Below are 18,030 nucleotides of genomic sequence, written 5' to 3'. Positions count from 1 at the left end.
TACTTTCATTTACCTCTTTTTGAATTATCAGAACTGAGTTTAAAGAATTCATATGCCACAGAACAACTAAGGGATTTCAATTTTGCTTGAGAAGGCAACATGAATCTCTATTAAAGAGAAGATATGTTGAATGTATGGCTCCTCAGATACTGTTGAAGTACAAATGAATCCAAGCCAATGATAGCAAGCAATAGCAATAGCCCTTAGACTTATATACCACTTTGTAGTGCTTTACAGTCCTCTCTAAGTGGTTTACAAAGTCAGCATATCGCACAAAGGAAAGCAAATATGTTGCAGGATCCAATCTAGGTCAGTCACTGGGACCAGAGGTTTTGCCTTCTGAGCTTTCAGACTCGAATGGAGCCCATTTTCAGGGAACTTCTCTATAGCAGTGTATGCTTTGGACTGTTCTGTGTATGGTATTTATATAGTACCTATCGTATGTGACTTTTTAGATGTCGTTGGGGTTTTGATGGCTGGCTATGAAGTCATTGGCTGTTGTTTGCTTCTGCTGCCAAATCCTCATTTCCTAAGTACTTGATAAATTGGTGGTAAATCAGCAGTCCTGCTGACTGACAAAGGTCCTGTTTTCCATCACTTCCCTGGTTGGGTCCTCATTTTACTCACCTCAGAAGGATGAAAGACTGAGTCAACCTTGACCTGGTCAGGATCGAACTTCTGGCAATTGCTGAGTTAGCCAGCAATACTGCATTCTAAACACTGAGCCACTATGGCTCTTGATGTCTTGATAACACTTGATGATGAATAATGCAAGGAGTTAGGCCATCAGGTTCCTCAAGCTTATATGAAGGGTAGTTTGGGACTACTGTCATTCAATAATGAGCTGAAAGGCACCTGAAAGAAAAATTGATTAGCTGTAATCAGCTGCTGAAAAATGCAATTATCCATTCTATGTATTATTTATAAAAACATTTTTAATGAAACTTGCTGTGTGTTAAGAGCAAAATGTGCTTGTCTGAGTCAGGCTTAGGTTTATTTCTTTTGGGGATGTGCCACAGGGCACAGTAAATCCAGAGGCCCAATGGTGTTAGCGGACAGGATTCAACAGCAAGCAGCACATCTCCTGTTTAATCTTATGTTGCTTTTAATAGGCTAGACTTGGCATTTGAATCATGCTTCAGCCTCTTATTTAAACACAGAGAGGCTGTTTCACTAGCAACTGAAATATTGGAAGACTACCATACTAGGTATGAACTTCTAAGAATATTAGTGAAAAACAAAATTATATTTGAATATGATTATTCAACAGACCGACACTTGCCAAGGAACAGAAATTTTCTCAACTGTCATCTCTTAACTAAGAGGCCACAAAGGAGACTGAAAAATGAAATCTTTAGAATAGGATGCATAAAGGTTGATAAGCTGGCAAAACTACTCAAAAGCAACTCAGAAACTGGAGAGAGAGGGGGGGAGGGGGGAGGGAGAGAGAGAGGGAGGGAGAGAGAGAGAGAGAGAGAGAATGAACACTGAATTTTATCAGTGTTATCAGTATTGCTTTCTTTAATTTTATACAATGAGATTTTCCTCAATTCTTTTTCAGGAAGCTTTCATTATCAGGCAAAACTACTGAAACACAAGCCAGAAACTGAAAAGTAGGCTAGTGATGTGTACTGAGAGAGGGGGGGGAGGGAGGGAGGGGGGGAGGGAGGGAGAGAGAGAGAGAGAGAGAGAACACAATTTAAATTCCATTTCTCTTCCAAATCTGTCCCTAGATTAATAAATCAACAAATTTTAAAACTAAAGAAATAACTTCATCAATATATCAGGTGCCAAGTAAAGCTAGCTATGAATAATTTCACTGTTATTTTATGTGCCTTTAACATGAGGAAAAAGTGAAGGCCAGAATTACCCAAGATGCGTCCTGTGGATCCAGCAACTATGCTGAGTGATTTTCAATTAAATGTATGAGTGGGAAAATATTGTACAATTTAAGATCAACCCTTTTATGGTGTGTAGGTTATACTTGTTCCTTCTGTTATGTCGAGCAGCTACAAAGAGCATGGTTGGGGGTGTTACATCAGAACTGGATTTTCTGGTGATTTGATTTTTGGTATCCAGAGTGAATTTTAAAGAACGGGATTGAAGAGAAATATTTAAGACATTTGAATTTCCAAGGAGTCTATGTGTGTGAAATTAAACTAGGAATTAGAACTGGGGCTTCCTAAACTACAATAATTTTTATGTCAATATAAATTAGGAATCTTCTAAATCATCAAGACAATGGCCAAGAATCCATTGAATCATAATTACGGGAGAAAAAAACATATATAAATCATAGAACACACTAGTCCTTGACTTAACAACCATTCTTTTTACTGATTATTCAAAGTTAGAACAGCACTGAAAAAAATACTTATGACCAGTTTTCATACTTAGGATCATTAGAGCATCCCTGTGGTCATATGATCAAAATTTGAATGCTTGGCAACTGGCATGTGTATATTATTAAGTCAGGTAGTCCTTGACTTAATGACCACAGCTGAGCCCAAAATATCCACTATTAAGCAAGACAGTTATTAAGTGAATTATTAAGTGAGTTTTGCCCATTTTTTATCTTTGTTGCCACAGTTATTAATGTAATCACTGCAGTTGTTAAGTTAGTAACATGGTTGTTAAATGAATCTGGCTTCCCTATTGACTTTGCTTGTCAGAAGGTCAAGTATATGATGGTTGCAATGTATATGAGATGGTTGCAGTGTACCAGGATTATGTGATTATATGTATGTATGTACGTATGTATGTATGCATGCATGCATGTATAAATGAATGTATGAATGTGTGTATGTATATGATGGTTGCAGTGTACCAGGATCATATATATGTGTGTGTTTGTGTCTGTCTGTCTGTCTGTCTGTCTGTCTGTATGTATATATGTATATATGTATATATGTATATATGTATATATGTATGTACATATATCAGTGGTGGGTTTCAAATTTTTTTAGAACTTCTTCTGTAGGTGTGGCCTGCTTTGTGGGAGTGGCTTGCTGGCCATGTGACCAGATGGGAGTGCCTTGCTGGCCATGTGACCGAGTGGGAGTGCCTTGCTGGCCATGTGACAGGGTGGACATGGCCAACTTGTAAAATGTGGTGAAACTCACTTAACAACACTCTTGTTTAGCAACCAAAATGTTGGTTCAGGAACTCTGGCATTAGAAGCACATAAAACTTAAAGCTGTCAAATTACAAGACCCTTGTACCCCTAACCCTTTAGAAAAAAACCCAAGGGGTGTTCAAACTTGACAGCTTTAAGACTTGTGGACTTCAACTCCCAGAGTTCCTCTTCTCGCTCTTCATTTTGATGATGTGCCGATGGGCAGAGGGAGGGAGCTGGAACTGGTTCTAAATGGCACTGTAGATTTGTGGAACCTCTTCTATAGAAGAGGTTAGAACTGGCAGGAACCCACCCTGACATACATACACATACATATACATTATCTCTTTCCCTCTCCCTCTCCCTCTCCCTCTCTCTCTCTCTCTCTCTCCCAGTAAATATCATGTGATGACTTTTTATGACCTTCTGACAAGCTAAGTTAATGGGGAAGCTAGATCCACTTAAAACCATGTTACTAACTTAGTAACTGCAATGATTCACTTAACAACTGTGGCAACTAAGATGATAAAATGAGCTCAATAACTTAATAACTGTATTGCTTAGCAGTGGAAATGTTGGGCTTAATTGTGGTCATAAATCAATTTTAAAAGGTCTTTAGTTCTGTATATGACTGGTGGGTGGGTCATCTATGTACATGTAGTCTCATTCTTGTCTACTAAAAAGACACTATTTTAAACAAGTCACATCTGCCAAGTAGGCTGATCCCTGAATTAAGAGTGTGGAGATTTATATCCAAGCCTTGTGTGAGGTCTGGCAGCTAGATTTAGCTATTCCTAGTGTCATCAGTATAAGAGGAAAGCCTTTGCTTACAGATCACGGATTTAACTATGACAGTAGACTCTCTTGTGACAAGAGAACTGTTGATTAATCTTCAGTACCATGTTCCAGTATTGAAATCAAGTGGCAACCAATATTATCCCACATTACAACCTGCACGTGAAACAAAATAGACCACAACTGTTGGTCTCCATATCACTCCAGTCCAAGGAACAATATAGCAGCCATGGTCCTTGCCTCTTTAGCTGACAAACCATCTAAACACAAGCACTTCTTTCCTTGCTCAATTTGAACTATCCTGTGATACTTGATCAATTTCCCTCTCATTGAATCCTAGTAACTTTTATAATTAGCCTAATGGCTGTGGGGATTATAAAATGGGCAATACCTCTTCTGTAATAGACCTATAACTATCCTAATTTTGTGTTACCACTGGGCTAACTGAGGATCCCATCAAATAAGCCTACTGTAAATCCATCACTTCCAACAGTATGTCTTCCGTATAGGAATATCTTGCTTCAGTTTCAAATATTCGCTCATGAGGTGCATTCCATTCATTTGAATGGAAATTTTATCTATAAGAATTGGTATGAAGTGTTCTTAAGTTTTAGGCCATGAAGAACATTCTGACTGTTAATGGTACAGAAGCAAACCAATTGACTATTTTGTTTGAGTAGCTATAGTCATTCTACAGAATTTTCAATAATGTTCTGCAATGTGTACCTTCAAATGTAAATCATATTGAACTCAACACCCTTGTTTTGCTTCTCTCATATGCAATTAATCAGATTTTGCCAAACAAGATTGGACTGTTGTTCCATTTTGCCTGCCAAAAACTTTTTGTTCACCAGTGAGTTTCACACCTCTGCTAATTTAAGCTGTTTCACACCTTTTTCCTGCCAAATGGGTTAGAGAATAAGATTATCCTTTGTCGACTGACAGTTACCTCTGCAAGTGTATGCACCTGTACTATAATCACGGCAAGGATATTGCATCAACCAGTACTGAGCCACAGTCTATTGGCCACCGGGTCACATGAGTAGCTGGCTAGTGAGCACATGCAGACTCTCACTGCCCTTGTGCTAGCAATGGGTGTTTGTACTTACACACACACACATATCTGTCCCTCCCACAAAACTATCACCTCTTTTCCCCCTGCCCGTACTCCAGAAAGGTTGGAGAACTTTGCTCTAAAGCATGGTTGTCTAACCTGTTGGCTTGCCTAGGCCACATTGAGCAAATAAGAATTGTGTTGGACTGCATATAAGATATATGATATTTATATCCATTAAAACTCATTTATTATTTTCAATTTTTAATTACCCTGTGGAGCAACATTACTAGCTATCCAAGGCCGCTTGTTGTCCAAGGGTTGGATATATCTGATTTCAAATAAGGTTGTAATATTCTGATTTTGAGCTTACCTCAAGAACCCATAACAAAACCTATTACTGTATGTGCGTTGATTGACTTAATATAACCCATACCAAATTTTATATAATTAATACAATTCAATTTGCATGCTTGCCCATTTGCCAAGCAACCCTGTATGGCTAACAGTAAAAATAACAATAAAATGTAATAAAAATCACTAGAAGCACACATATAGCACTAAGTTCAATAAAGTCACATATTGATATACTTTAATGAGTTACATAATTTTCTGTCCCAGGACCTAAAGGAAGAGCCAGGTCTTAAGGGTTTGAGGCCATGTGATTCCCACACTTTTGGCACCTACTCTCTCTCACCAATGAGAAAGAGGGCAGGGCACATACATACTCTCCACAGACACTGACAGGCTACATGGAGTATCACTAATTCTCACTGCTAGAAGATCAAATCTGTAGAATTGAGTATTCTCAAACTGGCCAACTTGGCCTTTGTTTATTCTTGGATGGAGATGCATCATTTTTCATGTAACTATTTGTTTAGCAAGGAGAGAAGTTACAGTTCTGTGATTCATTACACCTCTGGGATCTAGGAGTTCTAGAAGAAGATACATACTTGTTGTCTGAGAGAAACCATTGCTTTCTCTCAAAAAGACCAGCTAAATTTAACTATATTTGCAAGTGATGGTCATAGGATGATCTCTTATTCCATTCACCCCACTATGATTCTTGTGAGGGACAGTGAGAGGTTTTCTCCCAACACTTGATATCTGGGAGGCTACAGATTTCCCACACACACATTTGCCCCATCTCATTCCCTAGTGTTTATAAACTCATTTTTTTGGGGTTCCTCCCAACAACTAAAGTTAGTTAGAATTATGTCCTAGAAGTAATTTTCTTTATTTCTGACAAATCTCTACAGCTAGTGGTAACCAGAAGGAAGCAGCCTGTGTTTAGTTTTAACTTGACGAATTATGGGAAATTATATGCGTTTTCTCCAATTCTTCTTACACAAACATTTCACAGAACAATTTAAACTATTGACGTAGTTTAATTGTGAGTGGCTAGGTTTGAATTTGCAGTCGAGATATAACAGGAGCTGATGAAATTCAAGTTAACTGTGATACATATGCATTGGCATTCAAACAGGACCACCAGCGAATCTGTAACAGAAACACTGGGAATTAAATAAATTCCAAGCCGAGCTCTTGCTTTGAAAGGAGGAGAGAAAGTACTCATTTAGCCTAACCATATTTTGAATTTGAACATGTCTCACTTGTTGTTGGGTAAAGTTGGCAAACTCTCAGGAAGAAACAAAACTGCCTCAGGGAAGATAACAGGTGGGAAATAATTTTACGCATTGCAAAATGAGACAATCTGAGAAGCTCAGTGCAAGGAATTTTTTTCCCCAAAATGAAATGTTTGAAGGTATATCACTGAACTAGGACCAAAGCCAATGACCTGAAAAAGCAGCTGAAGTAACGATCGGCATTTATTCATTCATAAGGCAGTTTCATGGTAAAATCCTAACACAAGGATCTAGGGATCACCCAAGAGCTCTAGATTGGGAATTAAGGAGAATGCTTTATCTCTATAACGTTTTTACAATCTATCCATAACAAGGATAAATATTAAGGGTAATGTGTTACTAGGTTTCACTTGACACCTCTGCAGCATCCAAATCTGAAGGGATGGGTCCATTTTGTGGATTCCAGTGGTGGGTTTCAAATTTTTTTAGAACCTCTTCTGTAGGTGTGGCCTGCTTTGTGGGAGTGGCTTGCTGGCCATGAGACCAAGTGGGAGTGGCTTGCCAGCCATGTGACTGGGTGGGTGTGGCCAACTTGTAAAATGTGGTGAAACTCACTTAACAATGCTCTTGCTTAGCAACCAAAATGTTGGCTCAGAAACTCTGGCATTTGAAGCATGCAAGTCTTAAAGCTGTCAAGTTACAAGACCCTTGCACCCCTAACCCTTTAGAAAAAAAAACCGGGGTGTTCAAATTTGACAACTTGTGGACTTCAATTCCCCGAATTCCTCCTCACATTCTTCATCTTGATGATGTGCGGATGGGCGGGGAGAGGGAACTGGAACTGGTTCTAAACGGCACTGTAGATTTGTGGAACCTCTTCTATAAAAGAGGTTAGAACAGGCAGGAACCCACCCCTAATTCCATCTATAGTTAGAGCCATCAGTTCCCTATATACAACTCCTTTATTGAAGGCAGGGTTAGGCAATTAGTGCCCAAGGGCTGTATATAACTCTTATCCAGTTGCTCATAAACCTCAGTCTAATTTCAAAAATTCTGTACAATCAATCACATCAAGCATCTAGACATGACTGCTATTTCCGTGGTTTGTGATTTAGGTGAATCAGAAGTAGAAGCCAAAAATGAATGCCTTCCTCTATTGAACCATTGCCTTCACTACTTTTTATGCAACTCCATCCCCATGAGTTTTCCACAAAAATAAAAGAAGACCCTTTTCTATTTTAAAGAATTAACAGTTTACTTATAATAAAAGGTATAATGGGATGGAGAATTGGAAACTTGCTGGAGAAGAGCCTAATGCTGGGAAAGACTGGGGGCAAAAGAAGAAGGGGACAACAGAGAATGAGGTGGCTGGATGGAATCACCGAAGCAGTCAGCATGAGCTTAAATGGACACTGGGGAATGGTAGAGGACAGAAAGGCATGGAGGAACATTGTCCATAGGGTTGCGATGATTCAGACATGACTTCACAACTAACATCAACAACAATTGGGAAGTGCTTACAAATATTATAGTACTAAGAGAGCCAGTTTGTGCAGTAATTAAGGCACAAAGCTAGAAGTAGTGAGTTCTAGTTCTGGGCAATAGGCAAGAAGCCAGTTGAGTGACCTTTCAGTCATTCTCTCTAAGCCCTAAGAAGGAAGCAATGGCAAATCACTTCTGGAAATCCTGCCAAAGAAAATTGCAAGGGCTAGTCCCGGATTCAGCATTGATCTAATGCACTAAAACATTTTTTTTTTAAAGGACTAAGGATTTTAGCATTTTCTGGAAATGTTCAAAGCAGTCTTTAATATCTTAATTCCACATGTAGCTGAATGATCCATATCCATCAGAAGGATGGGATACAGAACTTTGCATAAAATATTGAATTATTCCTCCAAGCTGCAGCTGATGCTTTAGAATTAAATTAGGTTCTTGATCTCTACGGGTAATTTAAAGTTTGCATACAGAATTGGGCATAAAATCATATGTTTAGTGGGCTGGCATAACCTGTGAACTGATTTGTATGTGTTGTATGTGCATAGACATGTAGTGTGTATTCATACCTCCGATGAACTTTTAACTTCTGTCCCAATTGCAAAATGAAGAAGGATTGCTTAAGTATTTAACTACACCTAGAAAAAAAATCTATAAATCTAGTTCATTCTGTGAGGCATTAGACCTAACTTGGTTTCCTTTTCCAAACTTCTGGTATAAGTGTAAGGGTGGGAAAAAGTGCAATAGAGATTATCTAGTTTAATCACTTATAATTAATGACACTCTGGAAATCTTCCAATCCTAGCAATGCCTGCTCTCCATAAAATGAGCAGGCACATCTGCTGTTTCAGTTAGGACAGTGGGAGTTGACTGCAAGAGAATTCTCTTAGAAACCTAAATCTCTGCTAAGTAAGGAAGATGGGTGTGCTTAGAAATATGAAGCAGTTTGATGCAAATCACACTGGTGAGATTAACGGAGCTGTCTCTTCCGCGAGCAGTTAAAAGTGAAGTCAAAGACTCTCTGTGGCTTCAGCCGTGTATGATTCAGAAAACAACATCCACAGTTCTTTTTCCAAACTGCTGCAAACGTTCACTGCCGGTTGCTGTTTATTTTTAAGTTCAAAAAGCACAAGAAGCTCTAGTTGCCGTTTATTGCTAAAGGATCCCAGGATAGCAGGTAAAAGCCGTTAATCCCCAGCTGGCTGCAGGGCAGGCTAACAGTTGAGAGATGACAAAAGTTAATTGGAAGCATCAGCAGTCTAACAGAAGACGTGTTTGCAGTAATTGGGATGTAATATCTCCAGAAGAGAAACTTTGCAAGGAGTAGCTTTAAAAAGCGGTGGCTCTCCAGAGGTGAGTAAGGGAGATTTTTAAACTCTCTTTTTAAAAGAAAAAGCAAAGTGAAACGCCTTCAGAAAAAAAGAACATAGAAGAGATTTGAATTCATCAAATAAAATTTTCAGCTTTATCATTTTAGCTGCTGTCAGACTAAGATGAATTTGATTATACATAAATTTTTGTCAAGATAAAGGTATCAGATATTTTAGCTTTGTGGATTAGGAAATGAAATATATACTTACGGTTTGGTTGTTGTGGGACTTTGTTTTGTTTGTGGTGATTCTGGTATGCGAACATTGGTTTTATTTTGTTTGATTCTTGTTACATTTGGAATTGTTAGTTCAATTATTTTTCAGAATTGTCAAGCTGGATGGTTCCATACGCATGGAGTTCATGTTTGCTTCTTTATTTGAAATACATCTTTGGTTGGACAGCTTCCAAACTGTATCACTATAAAGGGGGTAAACACTTAAATGTAGATTGGATGATCCAGAGCAGTTAAGAAAGAGATGGAGTTTTCAGTAAATTTGCAATTGAAATAGAATCTTTAACAATTTTTATTGTCAAAAGCTGGTTATATTAGTCTCTCCTCCAAAACAACTGATCTTAATTCAAGTCCAAAAATAGATGGATGGATGGATGGATGGATGGATGGATGGATGGATGGATGGATGGATGGATAGAATAGAATAGAATATAAAATGTCATGTCTATATTTTTTTCAAATACTGTAAAAGCAAATCATGTTGACCTGAAGATTTTGTCCAAATCCAAATCCAAAATGCCAATAATCTTGTATCTTCTTTTTTTTCCCTCTCTCCCCAGAACCAGCAGACAGTTTAGATCCCCAACCCACAGGAATGAATGAAAATGCAACTTCTTTGGTTCAAAGCAGCAGTAGCAACAATGCAGCCAGTTGCAATAATTCTTCAGCCATCCCCCAGCCCAATTCTGCAGTTAAACCTTGGCGCAGCAAATCATTAAGTGCTAAGCACACAACCACAACATCCACATTAACTGTAAAACAGCAGGTTCAGGAGCCTCCCAAACCCGTCCCAGAGATGGTCAAAACTACTCCCAATGGTCAGAAATCAATGCTGGAGAAGTTGAAACTATTCAATACAAAAGGGGGTTCCAAAGCAGTAGGGTCATCTCTTGAATGTCCGGGGTCTCGGGACACTAGTTGTGAAAGATTAGAAGGCCTCTCAAACTTTGATGAAAGTGAGGAGATGGAGGCTGCAAATCGGAACTTAAACACCACAGGACCCACATCAAATAGTCCCAAAATTGCACTTAAGGGAATTGCACAACGGACATTTAGTCGGGCTCTGACCAATAAAAAGAGTTCCCCAAAGGGCAATGAAAAAGAAAAAGAGAAACAAAAAGAAAAAGAAAAGGAGAAGGAAAAAGAAAAGGAAAAGGAAAAGGAGAAAGAAAAGGAAAAAAACAAAGATGTGGCCAAGAGAACATCTGTGATAGAAAAAGCTGATGTGAAAGAAGAGCTGAAAGAAGAACAGGTTCCTCCTGCTGTAAACGAAATGCCAAAAAAATCCTCCAAGATTGCAAGCTTTATCCCAAAAGGAGGAAAGCTCAACAGTGCCAAGAAAGAAGCAGCTGCCCCTTCACATAGTGGAATACCAAAACCAGGGATGAAAAACACCACAGGGAAATCCTCAAGTGCCCCAAGTTGTTCTGCCAAGGAAGGTGAAAGAAGCCGAAGCGCAAAGCCAGCTTCCAGCCTCTCTCATCCAAAAGCACAGCTAGATTGCAAGAATTCAAGTTCTACGTCAAGTTTAGCCTCCACTGATGGGAGAGGAATGGGAGGTTGGTCAGCTTTAAGTTCCAGCAGCAGCAGCCATGCTGTCAATGGGCCAACTAATAGTACCACCCAGACAACAGGAAGCAATACTGTGAGTGTTCAGCTACCTCATCCGCAACAGCAATACAGCCATCCAAATACCGCCACAGTAGCTCCGTTCATGTACAGGTAAGGAGCAACTTTTAACCATGACTTGTCATATAGCTTTCTTGAAGGAGGAAGACAACTATGGTATCTGCTGAGTTGCTTGGTGCTATTTATTTTAAATAGACATGGGCCACAATGCATATTCTGAGGTCATAGGAATGCAAGTAGTCCTTGGAAGGTTGGCGAATTGCAGCCCCATCTAATTTTACCCTTTTTACCTTGTTCTTGATCTGCTACTTTTGTTTTGTAATGTGACTTTGGCATAACAGTTAACGGGTTATGTGTAGCTTTTGACTTGAGAAAACATGGCACCATTTGGCTGAGGGCAATGTACTATTACATACAAGAAAAGTTTCCTTCTTCTCATGCTGTTCCTCCTCTTCCTCTTTTTTTTTTAAGAAAAAGTGGTAGGTAGGTAAGGAGAAAATTAATTATGGCATAAACAATAATTTTATATTATCAAATCATAGTTTTGTTATCTTTGTGCCAAAACCTAATGGCATTTAATTGCTTTGGGTGCAGAATTAAAAAATATTCTCTGTAGTTTTTTTGTAACCACAGAAATATTCTGGCTTGATACATTGGTTAAAAGTAGATATAGCTCCTCTGGTTTCGTTGTCATAATTTGAGGGTAATCAACTAATCAGTTAATTGCTACATTCCATTATCAACCAAAGCCATAACCTGGACAACATTTTTGAGGGCTGAAAAAGTGAATTCAGACTTGTCTGATGTGCCTTATGTGATTATAGATATATTTTGTTAGAAAAATAACTGAGAGCAAAAATGTTCAAGAACAAAGTCAAAAAGATGAAGTATGAGTTAATACATTATATGATTAAATAAAAATATTATACCTATGGCATTCCAGGTCCTCCTAAGAAGAAAGACCATCATAAGAGCTTAATTTTCTACAGACTAGTTGTTCCTAACACCATTCATCTCACTCCAAATATTGTATTAGTGCAATTACATCCATCATTAATAGCCATTATTACACCAGTCCATAGATAAAGAGAGATGGGATGGGATGGGAGAGGAGAACAGAACAGAATAGAATATGGAAGGGACCTTGGAGGTTTTGTAGTCCAGCCCCCTGTTCAAGCAGGAGACTTTATTATACTATTTGAATAGAACATAACAGAGCAGGAATACATTCGTAGTCTTCTTTCACACATTCAGCCAAAATGGTATTGAAATATAAGATGAAAAGCCATGTGATTCTGTTTCTTATGTAAGTGGCCTGCAGTAGCATTTGTCTTTGTCACACTTCTTTAAATGAATGCATTGATGCTTTCTATTTATGTGAAGCAATGGTGTTTGTTGGTCCAAATTAACATAGTAGTAGTCCAGTATACTTTTAAAATGCTACCCAAGGGAATATAAAATACAGCATGCAGATGTGAACATGGAAAATTCATATTCTGTTTTGTTTGTTTATAATGCCAGGAATAGAGAAAAGGCAGTTGCCACCAGTATTCAATATTTCTTATCCTATTCTGTTTCAACTAGTCCCTCAAAGAATCATTAGAAAAATAATTAGAAAATTCTGTCTATATTGGTCATTTGCAAATGCTATCATATCTTTGTTGCAGAATTTCATAAAATTGTCATAAACTATTTTCTTCCTTTAATCTCAGGTTCTTATTCAGGAAAATTAAAAGAGGAAACACTATTTTGTGAATACAGTTAGGGTATTACGTAAATCCTTACCAGTGGACTTTTAAAAAAATAGATGGTAAAAATGGTAAAATTGAAATAAATAAGTAGATAAAGAATAGTCAGCATGAATTATGAATTATTCATGCTGACTATTCTTTATCTACTTATTTATTTCAATTTTACCATTTTTACCATCTATTTCCCATTGAACTTTCTTTCCCTCTGTTGGATGATGGTCACCAGTGTAGACTATTGTTCTGACTGGAAACTTAATTTAGAACAGAAGTTATTTAAAACGATGGCAGAAGGCCTTTTGACAGCAGAAATTTCATATTTTTTACAGTTCAGTGCCTGTTTCCATTTCTAGGACTTAGGACAACATGGGACTAATAAATTATGTACAATCAGCATGCTAGTGTACCCTGTGGAAAAGACACAATGCTATACTGGAAAGCATTGTTATATTGATGCCAGACTTCTTTTGGTCGAATGAATGTATGAATGAATGAATGTGTTTCCTTTTTGCTTCACCTCTACTTTGTACTTCAGATCTCAGACAGACAATGAGGGAAACATAACAGCAGAGTCCAGTACTGGAGGAGGAAGCACAAACATGGAATCTGCTCCCTGCACAAAAACTGGACAACCTATTTTAGAAGATCTTTCTGGTAAGACATAGGATGTGTTCAGTGTATTGGCTCTCCGAATCAGAGGATTAAAAAATATATGCTTTTCTAGAAGGTTTCCTTTGTTATTTAGGCTGTTGCTTTCATGAGAAATGTAAAAAAATTTAGATCTCACTTACTGAAAATGCCCGCTTGTACTTCTTTTAAATGTTAATTCTGTATTAAATAACTATTGTGAAGTTTATGTAAAATGGCCAGAATGTTTTATTTAATCATTTAAAGAATTTAAAAAAACCCCACAAAACTGTGGATCTGAAATATTGTTCTAGACTGGGGTCCCCAACCCCTGGGCTGCAACCCACTGCCGGGCCATGGCCTACTCAGAATTGGGCTGCATGACTGGCTAGCTGGAGCGCATACACAGCTCAACTTCCATAAGTGGCGGGCTGTGGGCACTTGCGCATATATGACTCGGCCCACCACATGTGCCAGCCTGCTGCTTGTGCAAGAGCTATATGCACACATGCACTGGCCTACTAGTACAAGGACGTGCATGTGTGTCAACTGATGCAAAGGCTGTGTGTGTCCATATGACATCCCATAATTCACACAAGGGTTGCATGTACACACATGGCACCCACTGCGCGCAGGACCAGTTCCACTCACTCTGCCACAGCTGGGCCACCAAGTTGCAAATGTTGGGGACCACTGCTCTAGGCATTATCTGAGTTCCTAATATTTAAGTAAAGTGTTTTGATTCTTGAAATAGCAATTGTATGTTCAAAGGCCTCATACAATGTAGAATTCTTAAAATGAGTGTATGTATGTTAGAGTGAGACTAATTAACTATAAACATATAGGAGGAACGCAGTGGCTCACGAAGTTAGACTGCTGGGCTGCCAATTGGCAGGCTTGTATTCAAGACCCATTGCTGCTGCGGGAAGGGGTGAGCCTCCCTCACATACTCCAGCTTCTGACGACAGAGCAGTTTGAAAATGGGTGACCACAAGTAGATTAATGAATACCACTTCGGTAGGCAACTACACAGGAAAATGAATGGAGCCCTTAATTGGGTGTTCCCCAGGAAGTGTTGATATCACTGGCAAATCCTTTCTGGGGAGAAAAACTATAAACATTGCATTCATAATAGAAGTATTCCAAATGTTTGTATATACAGTATCTAAAAATAGAAATGCAATGCTAACTGCTCCTATTATTTCAGTATCGTTTTTATGCTGAAAAAAACCCACCTATGATAGCAATAGTTTCTAGATAAGACTTGAAGTGCCTAAATAGCCTACATTACTGAAGCTCTAAGCCATATATTCTCACTTGGCTGCAATGTCAAATATGTTTAAGCTTTAAGTGCCTTATGTAAAAGCAGGGTTTTATCCATACACCTCTAAACCCTTAATTATCTTCAGCTCAACCTCTTTTAGAGAATACATTGCTTTATCAAGAATTTAAAAGTGGTTAACTGTACTATCTGTATCTGTTATTAAGGCTGGAGATTCAGAATTGTTCTTTTCGTTTCATATCCTATTCACTTGGTTATTCTTGCCTTTCAAAAAACTAGTTTTCTGTGTTTGGGTAATTAGATTGCTCTATCTTTAAGAGACTGGCTAATATTTAGAAGTTACACAGATTTTGGAAAGTTTCCAACAGTTTCTGTTCTCACAATTAATCCTTCATCCACTAAGTTACTCACCCCTGTGTTCAGTTTTTGTATAGTTGCACCTAATTTATCATCCACCCAGGTTATGAATGTATAACAGCTAGTAAAGATTTTAATATACTACAGATTATTATTTAGCCATATATGAACTCTGAACAATATTTTCATGAAGACAGGTGGCCAGTGCTATTCAACAGATTTCTAAATAGATTTAATAAAACATGTACAGTACTGGTATAGAAGAAGCAGTTACAGATATTCTATGAAATCCCATATTACAAATGGGATTTGGTATTTCTACAGCTGACCCAAACTCTTATCATTTCAGCCCAGAAATACATTTGACAAATTCAGTTATATCATCATTCCCTGGGAATTTTAGAAGCTGCTGTTTCAACATATCTAAAGGGCAATAGATTGAGAAGGCTTAATTACGTGGACCTAAGTTATCAACTCCACGAGCCTCTTTTTGTACTTCCACTCTTATTTTATTTGTTTATTAAAAAGATTTATATGGCTACCTCTTAAACAAACAGATTACAGCAACAAACCTGATAACCACAAAACAATCATAAAACAGTACAACAAAAAGTTGCACCTTAAGTATCCCATTATGATACCTTTCAGCAACCTCCAATTATGTACTCTCATTCCTTACTTTCTATCAATAGACTCTTACCCTAGCACCTTGATAAAAAGCCAGGTGTTCACAATAGTTCAAAAGGCTAAATGGGTGGGAGCCTGCCAAATCCCTTGGGGAGGATATTCCACAAGATTTGGGGCAAGATTTCAGGGAAAGACCCGGACCTAGTGGAACAAGCAGATATTTTTATGGAGAGATGGGACTGCAAATAGTCAGGTCTCATGCCATTTAGGCTTTAAAGATCATAACCAGCAACTCCAACTGTACCCAGAAGGAAACTGGGAGCCTGTATAGCTCGCGCCATAGAGGTATAACATGACTAACTTGTGAACATCAAAAACTGTACACAATGCCTGCTGGACCAGTTGTAACTTCCCTAGTGTTTTTCAAGGACAGTCCCAAGTAAAATGCATTGTAATAATTCAACTGGGAAATGACTAAGGTATAAGTGACTGTGAGCATAACTTCCTAGTCCAGGAAGGAGCTCATTGGTGCATAAGATAAATCTGTGCAAAGACATCCCTAGCTAAAGCTGTCACCTTCTCATCAAGCAGCAGCCATGAGTCCAGGAGAATCCCCACCTCACTGCTGAGGTGGCGCAGTGGTTAAATGCAGCACTGCAGGTTACTTCAGCTGACTGCAGTTCTGCAGTTCAGCTGTTCAAATCTCACCGGCTCAGGGTTGACTCAGCCTTCCATCCTTCCGAGGTAGGTAAAATGAGGACCCGGATTGTTGTTGGGGGCAATATGCTGACTCTGTAAACCGCTTAGAGAGGGCTGAAAGCCCTATGAAGCGGTATATAAGTCTAACTGCTATTGCTATTGCTATTGCATTGATAGGCAGCTGCTGAGAATTCAAGGGTCAATAGGAAGTGGATTGTCCATGGTAGGGTTCTATGCTCTCTAAGTCCAAAGCATGTATTTTCAAAGTTCCTAATTTTGACAAGATGCAAGGCTAATTTGCATAGATTGTAAACTGAGTTTAAAGTTTTTACTCATTCCAGAAAGTTTTTTTTTTTTTTTAGAAAAGTGTCTTTGGTTTGAAAAAATGAACAGAAATCTACCGTGCAGTTATCAGCACTTTCAAATTGCCAGCTATTCTTTCCGCCAATGCTAGTAATTCTTTCTTATAACTTTCCCTTATCAAGTCTCTTTTGCACTTATCTTTAAAAAGGTTTAAAGGAAGTTATTCACATTATTAATAAAGGATTACTAAGATTTCAAAACTAAGGTTACAAAGGGCTCTTTGGGATTCACAAAGTTCTTGTTAAACCTGGAATTAGGACAAATATTAACAAAGTGTTTGAGACTTCTTATTCCTGCACAAATTTACTCAATCTATTAGAAGAGCAAAAGAGGTTTGTCTTTTAGTCATTGTGTCCCACCTGGATTCTGTGAAACTACACCAGTATCTTCACAGAAGGTAGATTTCTCATTGGCTCCCACTTTGTAAAATTACTTTTGGCCTGAACTTAATCTAGCATCATTTTTCCCCCATTTCCTGGTTGTGGCTTTTTCCTCTGCTTTTTGCTGGATTTATTAATTAGTACTAATACTTCTGATTGACTGATGTTTTAAAATGTATTCTATCTCTATTAGCTGTGTTACGTGCCTTTTAAATACATACAAAAACCTGGAGTAAAGTACTTGAAATAAAGTACAATGAAATTGGTGGCCTGGAGAACAGAGGGGTTTTTTTTCAAGCTTTTAGTGATCAGCCTTGCCTTTTATGATGATCACTCAAAATGTTTTTGTAGACTAAGATTGTATTACTCCATGGATGTTTACCTTTGAGGAAAACCTCTTGAATGAAATGAAACTTCTGAAGAGAGACATGCTTTGATCTGGAGATAACTAAAACATATTTAGGTAAAGGAGCAAGTACTGTTCTTCCCTTTGGAAACATAAAGAGTGAACAATTGCTGTAATCTGTTTTTATGATTATAACATTCAAAAACAAATTTTGGGTGGCGCATTAAAATAATTCCTGCATTACTCCTTATTCTAAGACAGATACCCTTTGTTTATTAATTTTCTAGACAGCTTCCAGATGATATTCTAATCAGATTGATGGACT

The 18,030-nt window shown here is 38.1% G+C and overlaps 1 protein-coding gene across 7 annotated transcripts in view; it reads left to right on the top strand.

Moving 5' to 3' along the window:
- Positions 1-18,030, top strand: part of NAV2 (neuron navigator 2) — a 253,203-nt gene that overhangs the window by 89,848 nt on the left and 145,325 nt on the right. For 5 of the 7 annotated variants that reach the window (XM_032224985.1, XM_032224976.1, XM_032225004.1 and 2 more), the window contains exons 7-8: positions 10,208-11,369; positions 13,560-13,678. In XM_032224985.1, coding sequence (XP_032080876.1) covers positions 10,208-11,369; positions 13,560-13,678 — 1,281 coding nt within the window. Of the gene's footprint in view, positions 1-8,753; positions 9,398-10,207; positions 11,370-13,559; positions 13,679-18,030 lie in introns of those variants that run through there. The other 2 variants (XM_032225026.1, XM_032225018.1) reach the window with 2 other exon arrangements.

This window comes from Thamnophis elegans, chromosome 1 (genome assembly GCF_009769535.1).
Source record: "Thamnophis elegans isolate rThaEle1 chromosome 1, rThaEle1.pri, whole genome shotgun sequence".
Lineage (NCBI taxonomy): Eukaryota > Metazoa > Chordata > Lepidosauria > Squamata > Colubridae > Thamnophis > Thamnophis elegans.
The sequence above is the reverse complement of the archived record's forward strand: the minus strand, read 5'-3'. Positions and strand labels throughout refer to the sequence as shown.